The sequence below is a fragment of the Labeo rohita genome, unplaced genomic scaffold, assembly GCF_022985175.1.
Source record: "Labeo rohita strain BAU-BD-2019 unplaced genomic scaffold, IGBB_LRoh.1.0 scaffold_136, whole genome shotgun sequence".
NCBI lineage: Eukaryota > Metazoa > Chordata > Actinopteri > Cypriniformes > Cyprinidae > Labeo > Labeo rohita.
Genome location: NW_026127516.1, coordinates 61,862 through 71,183, shown reverse-complemented (window position 1 = coordinate 71,183; position 9,322 = coordinate 61,862). Strand labels below are relative to the sequence as shown.

General features: G+C 39.1%; 1 protein-coding gene across 1 annotated transcript; it reads left to right on the top strand.

The window, feature by feature from the left end:
* The first annotated feature begins 1,052 nt into the window (after positions 1 to 1,052).
* Positions 1,053 to 8,448, top strand: LOC127158145 (TRPM8 channel-associated factor homolog). The gene is made up of 8 exons (XM_051101300.1): positions 1,053 to 1,140; positions 3,678 to 4,431; positions 4,519 to 5,510; positions 5,615 to 5,709; positions 5,849 to 6,062; positions 6,160 to 6,399; positions 6,539 to 6,876; positions 7,752 to 8,448. Exons 2-8 carry the CDS (start codon positions 3,815 to 3,817, stop codon positions 7,992 to 7,994), a joined length of 2,739 nt encoding a protein of 912 aa, XP_050957257.1. The 5' UTR covers positions 1,053 to 1,140; positions 3,678 to 3,814; the 3' UTR covers positions 7,995 to 8,448.
* Positions 8,449 to 9,322: the final 874 nt, after the last annotated feature.

The following is a 9,322-nucleotide window of genomic DNA, read 5'->3' as shown; positions in this document are numbered from 1 at the left end:
CTCTCTTCCAGGCCAGCACGGGCCACCCCTTTTAACCCCTGGTTATCTGATGTTCTATTTCTCTGCTGCCCGTCAGGGCAAATCAAAAGATCAGTCTGACTTGAGCATGTATCAGTCTTTGCTTTCATATTTCTCTGCTCAAATACTGTCAAAATCTGCCAAATCTTCATACTTCCACAACAAAATCAACAATGCTCCAGACACATGTAACCTCTTCAAGACATTCAATTCTCTCCTCTGTCCCCCTCCACCGCCTCCCTCCACTTCTATAACAGCTGATGATTTCACCACATTCTTTACAGAGAAAACAGCTTTTTCAAGTGTTTGCTATGAATGGAAGGAGAGAGACAGGTCTGTAGTGACCTATAATTTAAGTGTTTAATATAGGTTTTTGAGCAGTGGGGTTACCCACTTGATGATGTTGATGATGTGTGTGAGTGCTGGTAAGAATGTAGGGGAGATTGCTTGGAGAAGGTGTGAGGGGATAGGGTCTAGTGGGCATGCTGTAGGATGGCTGGAGAGAAGTTTGGATACTTCTGCCTCAGAAAGTGGACAGAAGGAGAAGAGGGGAGTTTTAGCTGTGGGTGTTGTTGGTTTTATTTCCTGGATGTGTGGAGCTGAGAACTGACCACTGATAATTTTAGTTTTTAACCTTAACCTTTATCTATCATTATTTCTCTCACAGAACAACCAACTGGATGCTAACCAGTCAGGTTTCAGGAGTTATTTCACATAACTACTTGACTGGCCTTTGATAATATGTGCATTTATAAAACTGCATGCCTTTGCTCAGCATATTGTTAAAGAGCAAGAGCTTATGGGTATTCACCCATTACCAGGAGTCTCAGTAAATCATTTTGTGTGTGGTTTGCTGGAATCCCCCACCAGCCTGATCTTATCTAAGACCCACCCGACCCGCAGATTTCTTTAATATCATGTGATACACTGGAAAAACCACAACCTACTGATCAATTCTGATTGGCTAACACACATCTTACGTATTAGAGTACAGTATTTAAATTTGCAGTGCAGCCTGACAAAAGAATATAGCAGAAGAATTCAGGAAAGACATCTGTTTTACATCATCTAGCAGAAAACTTCATCTTGCTGATTACCACAGATTAATCCAGATTACCACAGGTTTGACTTTTATTTATTGTTTATTCATTTAGCAGAGTCGAAACATTTTGGGATCCTGTGTATGTATGTAGGTATGTATGTATTTACGTATTTATTCAGAACATTCCCAGAACAGAGCTAAGAAATTATTTTTTGTTATCACGCAGGTTACAGATGATGGAGGTGATTATGATAGTGGAGAACAAAATTCATATGCTATTGTAACTGTAAACCAAAAAAAAAAAAATTACACAGCATTGTAATTGCATGCTGATAATGTTGTATGTACTTGTGCACATTATAGGCAAATTAGATACATTAGACACTTAAGGTGCCTTAAAATATTAACATATTGAAGGACCAAACTCATATACTATGTATATTTGTATGTATTTACGTATTTATATATATTGCAAATGAAGGTGCTTAATAACAAATAATTTATGTGCAGGTTGTGCAGTGACACGTAACTTGAAACAATTTCTAGAATCTATATCTATACTTGCTATATTTATGTTCGGTAACACTTTGTTTTGATAGTCCACTTTAGACCTACTAACAGTAAGTAGCTTTGCAACTGCATGTCAACTAGTCATTAGAGTATTAGTAGACTGTCTGCTTAATATTTTCAAACACTCTTCTAAACTTTGCAAGTATATGTCAACTTATTCTACGAACCCTAAACCTAACCTAACAGTCTGCTCTGAAGGTTAGTAGACATGTAGTTGCAAATTAATGAGTATTAGTCAACATGTAATTACAAAGTTACTTATAGTTAGTAGAATGTCTAAAGTAGATTATCAAAATAAAGTGTAACCTTATGTGCATGGCTATATTAGGGCTATATGTGAAATAAACATGCTTAGGCTAAATTTGGACTGAATTAGACGGACCAAACAAAGCCCACTTTTCAACGTCTATTTTTGGATTAAATTTGGATCAAACCAAATGGACCAAACAAAGACCAATTTTCAATGTCGATTTTTGGGCTAAAAGAAGCCCATGATGGGCCAACTTGATTTAGCCCAAAAAAAGACGTCCAAATGATGTCTGGTGCTGGGTGGGGGTTTTCTCCTCATCATCCAAAATCCGTTTGTGGTACAGCAAAGGGTCGTAAATCATCTCTAAGACTGACACTTAAGATTTGGTCATACACTTTGCTTAAATTACAACTGAGATGCTTGATAACTAACTTTTAAGCACAGCTTTGAGCCAAGAATTTTTTTAAACTTAAGTCAGTTCTTAGCAGTGTTCTTGAGAGTAATTCTTAGAGGCTTGATAAATACAGGCCCTGTTCTGAAGTAATACTTGCATCAGTGCTTTTATTTTTTAAGCAAAAAATAGCTGCCATTCTCAGTCGTCTTCTCCGACACACAGACCTCCAGAAGGCGATGACATTAAGGTCTTTATGCATTATTAAAGCATTTATGCATAACTGCATAAGATCATTTTTCTTCATAATGTACAAATTAAACGTTAGGTAACCAAGCAACAATATCACGTTAGACTGCCCCTGAAGCCTGTCCGAAACTGTTCCTGGAGTTGCCATCGCAGTCTGTGAAGTCAGTGCCTGATAGGGCAGGGAGGCAGCAAGTCAGCAGATATTGTGGCCATTAATTAAGATTTCATTCCCATGACTTAATGGACGTTTTATTCATTCATTATCTTGTTTTAATTAAATCGTGGCCATGTTGTGCTAATTCATTCCTCTGACTGGACAGATTGTTTAAAGCTAAAAGAGTCTTTGTCCATCACACAATATGCAGTTTTCTGTGAAATATGTTAACTATGACTATACACAAACTATGACTGCTGCAGACTGGTTCTCATATTTGACTCCTCTAGACTGTAAATCAGGGCAAAGATTGTGTATTGTGTATTAGAAAACAATTAGTCATGGCCACATGGCAAGAAATTCTTAATTTGCAACCCACTCGTGCCTCACCTCAAAATTCATGAGTGTGTGGCATAAATATGGTTAAATAATGGCTTTTGGATAATCAGCCACATGTGGGATACATAAGGGCCACCCTTTACAAAACTCAACCATACAGGAAAACCATATATGGTTGATATATATCAGCCACATCTGTTGTTATGATTTGGCTAATTTTGGGTTGAGTTATGGCACTGTTTTGGTTCAGTTCTGGCTAAAAAGATGTGAACCAGTTTTAGGCCGACAAACACACACTAATCTGGGCCACTACAGCTGCTGACATGTGCCAGATCCGAGCCAAAGGAAATTTGCTGACTGGGGCATGACACCCCTGAATAGACTGTACTACAAAAACTCAATTACTTTAAAAACGCTAAGTCCCGTAGAGGGAGTGGTTAGTGGTGGTTTCTGGATGAACAAACAAAATTAATTAATTTGTGAGAAGTCACAGTTTTTCCATATGTAACAACAATAGGGAAAGGATAGTTGAAATGTTTCATATTTTTGTATATTATGTTAACCAATGTAATTCATGAAAAACTTATTTACAGTTATAACATTACAGTTCTGTATGTTTCTAAATTTATGCAACTTTTTTCTCTAATTTTCTGTCTTTGTGTAGGACTGAAAAGCAGTTGGCTTCACAAGAATTGTACTTCACAAGCTCTGGTTGAACAGTGAGTGCTCATACTCTGTAAAATTAACATACGTTGAAAGTGACTTGTTTTGAATTGACTTGCGAAACAGAACTAATCCACCATGGCACGCGAACAAGACTACTACACTATCATGTGTGGGCTGCAGGAGCTTGATTTGCAAATGAACGCAGTGCCCAGTGATCTTGTACTGATAGGTGAACATGCCTTTCCACTTGTCATGAATCCAAGAGGTCAGGTGCTGATGGCTGCATCTTATTACGGTCAAGGACGTGTGGTGGTGTTGGGACATGAGCAATACCTAACAAGCTTTCCCAGCCTCATAAAGAATGCCCTAAAGTGGCTCATGCCATGTTCTGGTGATGCTGGCATTGTAGGAATTCAGAAGAGTTTACGTTCAGTAGCTGCAAACTTGAATGACTGCCATATCAAGACAGAGCTAGGAGACTTTCGAAGTGGATTAGCTGTTTATATCACAGATGCTTACAGTGTTGAGAATTGTGCAAAGGATCTGATTGCTTTCATCAAAGCTGGGGGTGGCTTGATTATGGGTGGCCAGGCCTGGCATTGGGCTGGAACCCACCCACAAGAAAACACTCTAAAGAATTTCCCAGGAAACAAGGTGTGCAGCGTTGCAGGAATTTACTTCTCGAAACGCTATGGAGAAGTTGGCATTTTTCCTGTTCCAAAACAAATCCCTTATAGTTGGCTTGCTTTATCGTAAGTTCAGCAGACATTCTTACTTTTTATCTGTTTTTTTAAAGAAAGCATACATTTCACCAGCTGTTTTCAATTGTTACTTTTCAGTGTAGGCAAGGACTTTAAGGATGACCTACAGTTCCTGCTAGAAGGTGTGTCCGAGTTCAACATCCAAGGTGAGGCTATAGCATCTGAGGTGATGGTGCATGGACCATTAGCATTTCCCATTGCACTCACTCCAGCTGGAAAAGCATTCATTGCTGGTGCCTATTATGGGCAAGGTCGAATTATTCTGTTATCACATGAAAGCTACATGGACCGGGACTCTCTGTCCACTTTCCTGATCAACGCTATCAAGTGGCTTGACGAAGATCGCAAGGGTGTTATTGGGATACTACCCAGCCTAAAAGCAGCTCACACAGTACTGAGCAAATCTGGTTTAGATTGCCAGTTGACCGGTTTGAGAAAAGATCTAAGCGTCTACGTTTGCACTTCATACAGTGATGCCCAATGTGCAGAGATCCAAGAATTTGTTGCTGAAGGTGGAGGTCTTATGATTGGGGGTCATGCTTGGTATTATGCCCAGACCCACTGTGGCTGCAATGTGATGACCGATTACCCAGGAAATCACATTCTTAATAAGATGGGATTGTCTCTCTTGGAGAACACTTTGATTGGAGAGTTATGTAAAGCCCCAGAAATTGAGCAAAGTTGTAAAGAGGGGTACCACTTTTGTAACATGCTGCATCGGTTTGCTGAACATGTATACCTGGGGAAAGAACTGACTAATCATGAACAGAGCTGGTTGAAGCAGCTGGGCAATGACTGTGCCAGTTACCTTCAAATGCGATGTCACAACAGCGCCGCCTATACTTCAATGGTAGTTCTTCTTAGTGACATAGTGAAGAAGTTTGGTGTTCCACAAGTGTCTAGTAACAGCCCTGTTAAAAGTGCCAAAGACCGCCTGATGCTCCACATTGGGTCTGAGGTATACAAAGTGTCACCTGATCCTGATGCCCTTCTTCCATACATCATCAAGGACAGACCTAAGTTGCCCACTGTGTCTAAAGCAAGAGTTCGGATCAGTGCCAAAACTGAAGGTACGAAAGTTTTTTTCCGCCAAAGTGGAGGGTAAATGTTATTTCTTGTTAAAGTTTCAAAATACTTGAGCACTATAATATTAGAATGCAATTTCTTGTTTCAGGCTCTGAAGAATGGATAAGCACAGGCTTGTATCTTTCTCCTGGTATGAAGATGAACATAGCAGTACCTCGAGAGATCATTAGGAAAAATTGGCAGGTGATGAATAAAGTCTATACCTGTACATTACATGTTAACAATCAAGGAATAGTTGCTGCATGTAGTATACTTGATAGATGCAACCTTATTGCTCATTGGAGAGCATGTTATTAACATGAGGAGGTAACACTTTTTGCAGGTCCAACTTGGTTGCCAAACAGATAATATTGGTAGAGCAGAGGTTCTGAAACGGGCTCCTGTTGTCCATGAGCGATTCCCTTTGGATGCAGAGATGGTCCAAGTCTGCAATCTATGGGGAGGGCTCATCTACATAATAGCACCTCCCCAAAGCAATGTGGATGGGGTAGAATTTGTTGTGCATGATGCCGTACAGGCTCCATACTTTAAGTCTGGTAAGAATTCTGAATGAGCATCACAGTGAGGTTTCTATTCAGAACATTTAACATTGTATAGTAAAACGTTTCAATGCTAACTTGTTTCATCCCACAGGAGAGACTAGTGTAGCTGACTGGGTGGACAGGATCCGTCAGGCACCCGCCCCCTGGGCAGAGCTTGAGTTTGAGAACATCATCATGGCATTAGAATCAGAATTTATAAGGAATCTAGACCGCCCTGATGAGGTGGCTAAACTTTGGGATGCCATAATGAGAAGCATAGCTGACCTGGCAGCAAAGCCTGGCAAGTTCCCCCGCAAGGAGCGGTTTGTTGCAGATGTTCAGATCTCTGCCGGTTGGTGGTACTATTAAATACTCTCAGTATCTTTGTTAGGATAAAGAACTGTCACTATTACAACAAAATCATGACATTATTATATTAATTACAATGACACTGTCCTGGTGATAACATTGTTCATCTTTTCCCCGTGCAGGTTTCATGCATTCTGGATATCCCATAATGATGCACACCGTCTCGGCCACAGAACTTGTGAATATACAGGAAGCCTATAAAAATGGTCTTTGGGGACAAATTCACGAGCTGGGTCATAACCAACAGCGTAGCGTTTGGGAGTTCCGTCCGCACACCACTGAGTGCACATGCAACCTGTGGTCACTGTATGTACATGAGAAAGTGCTGTGTTTGAACAGCTCTAAAGCTCATCCAGAATTAACTCCAGAAAACCGTCAGGCTCGTATCAAATCATATTGCGATGGTGGTAAGGATTTAAAAAACTGGAGCATTTGGACAGCACTCGAGACTTACATGCAGGTGCGAACAGACTGCGTATAATGTTTTAACAGATCATTTAATCAGTTATATTCATGTTTTTTTGTTGTTGTTTTTTTTTTTGCATGTGTTTAAAGGGAACCCCAGGAAGACTTGTATGGCTTAATATAACATAAATAATGTATCTTACTGAAATATGTAATAGAAAACCCATGAAAGATTTACATAATTTAAAAAAAAATAAATAAATAAATCACATAGTTTTATACATATTTTAGACTAAAGGGGAAGGGGGGGGGGCTTGAAAAAATGGGTTTGGTTGTAATTTTCAGTTAAAGGGCAACAAGAGAAGTGATGTCAGTCTTCGCTGCTTTCCTAGTGATAAGCAGAGGAGAAAAAAATGGCTTTGAAGCTTTTAGTGGACAACAGCTACTAAAAGAGCTTATAAACGGCGGAGACAAGAAACATGCTGATGCTTGTCATGATGTCGCAGCCACTGAAGGTGTTTCTCAGCATGGATTTCACTCGATATCCGGGGGTGTTTAGATTCCTTGCGGGAAAAAACGATGGTACGGCATTTGGTTTACACCTGCGCTCATGTCTATTGCCACCTGCAAACTCTTTCAGTTGCTGTGGTCATCATATGAGCATTTTATTTTCAGAGTTGTAAAAATAGCAACAGGTAGCACCGGTAGCTCACAGCATGTAGACATTTCACGTCATTGAAATAATAGCACCCTTCATAGTCTAATATATGCATAAAACAATGTGGATTTTTTTAAATAACATAAAACTTTCATGGGTTTTCTTCTACATATTTCAGTAAGAGACATCATTATATTAAGATTAAAGCAATAATGCATTATTTGTGAGCTTTGAAAGTAATAATTTACCTTTTTAATTTTTTTCTTCTCCAGCTTCAGGAAAAATTTGGCTGGGATGCTTTCAAGAAGGTTTTTACTATCTACCATGACATGGATGGAGTGCCAGATGACAATGCAGAGAAGATGAATCTATATGCTGAAACCTTCTCTAATGTGGTCAAAATGAATCTGTGCCCCTTCTTCAAAGCATGGGGTTGGCCCATCCAGCCTGGCACACAAAAGAAAATCTCTCATCTCCCTGAGTGGAGTGACCATCCTATGGTCCAGTATGCATAAAAACATCTCAGATAACTTTTAAAAAGTATGTTTTGCCAGTTTTAATGTAGCTAATAAGATTAAGTACAGAAGATGATATATGTTTCTTGTTTGATATTACATAATTTCTATTCCATATTTTATTCTCATTTGATTTAATAAGCACATAGCTAGCAATTGATTCATATCAATGTAAAGCATAGAATGTGGCTTTCATTTTAAATATTCTGAGCACTTGCTATTAACTAAAGGTGGCTATAGGCTAAGTGGGCTAAGATTAAATAAAACCAGATGTAGCATGAATTTTACATGCACAACATTTCATAAATACAGGCAAAATGTTTCATAAATACTAAAACCTGCATGAATTATGTACTGCAATTAAAAGTCAGTTCAACTGTATGGCATTGTATTGGTGTATCTCCCTTTCTTATCCAAGAGAATAAATCATATATATTATTCAAAAGACTCTGAATGGTGTATAATGTTGTTGTGATTTAAAAATAAAAAAATGAAGCCCTATAATGCTCAACAGATTTAATAAGTTCAAGTGAATGTGTAAACCTAAGCTCTGCATTGACCTCTGAACAGCTCATTCACAGGTGCATCAGAGTATTGCTGAAGGAAGTTCACCATCTCATCTAAGATGTGTTTCACTACAACATTCAGCTCCGTGTTGAGAGCAGTTGCAGCACTTCTTATTATGACGTTCCGCTCAATGTTCCGCTCTATGAATGTGTGTTCCGTTGAGTTGCTCACGGCCTATATGAATGCTCCACTCGTGTGCCGCTTATGCTCAACGGATATACAAAGAACGCTCAAATAACGCATCGACAGAAAATTTCTATGTATACTTGTTCCTGTTTACAATAGCGTCCAATACTGTGCTGTACCATGCTGTAGTACTGCTGTATTGGTCAACGCTGGTAAAATGACGCTACCCTCTCATGACGGCTCTGCTCACATGCTCTGATAATAGCTTTGTAGGACTATGCATTATTTTGATAATTAGTCAAAAATATCACCATGGTAGATATTTTCGGCAGTTTATCTACCCCCCTTATCATAACTCTGCGCCCCCCCCCAGGGGTCGCACCCCCCAGTTTGGGAACCACTGGCCAAAGAAAAGCAAAAACAATACCTTTATATGGTGACCTGCAGTAGATCAGGCAGCAGAAATGCAGAGAATCGACACCATTATGTGTAAAACAGAGAACCCTAACACAGACATTTACTGAATACAAGAGTTATGGGGTACATTGTGCTTGATATTACCCTGAAAAGCAAATATTGTTTATTTGTGCAAATTTAGGCACCAGTTATTTATTTATTTACTTATTTATCAAATA

Excerpts from the sequence above, each read along its gene's own strand:
- LOC127158145 (XM_051101300.1), top strand. The coding sequence starts at position 3,815 with ATGGCACGCGAACAAGACTACTACACTATCATGTGTGGGCTGCAGGAG. Across the intron at positions 4,432-4,518 it reads TATAGTTGGCTTGCTTTATC|TGTAGGCAAGGACTTTAAGG; the intron begins GTAAGTTCAGCA and ends GTTACTTTTCAG. Across the intron at positions 6,063-6,159 it reads GGCTCCATACTTTAAGTCTG|GAGAGACTAGTGTAGCTGAC; the intron begins GTAAGAATTCTG and ends TTCATCCCACAG.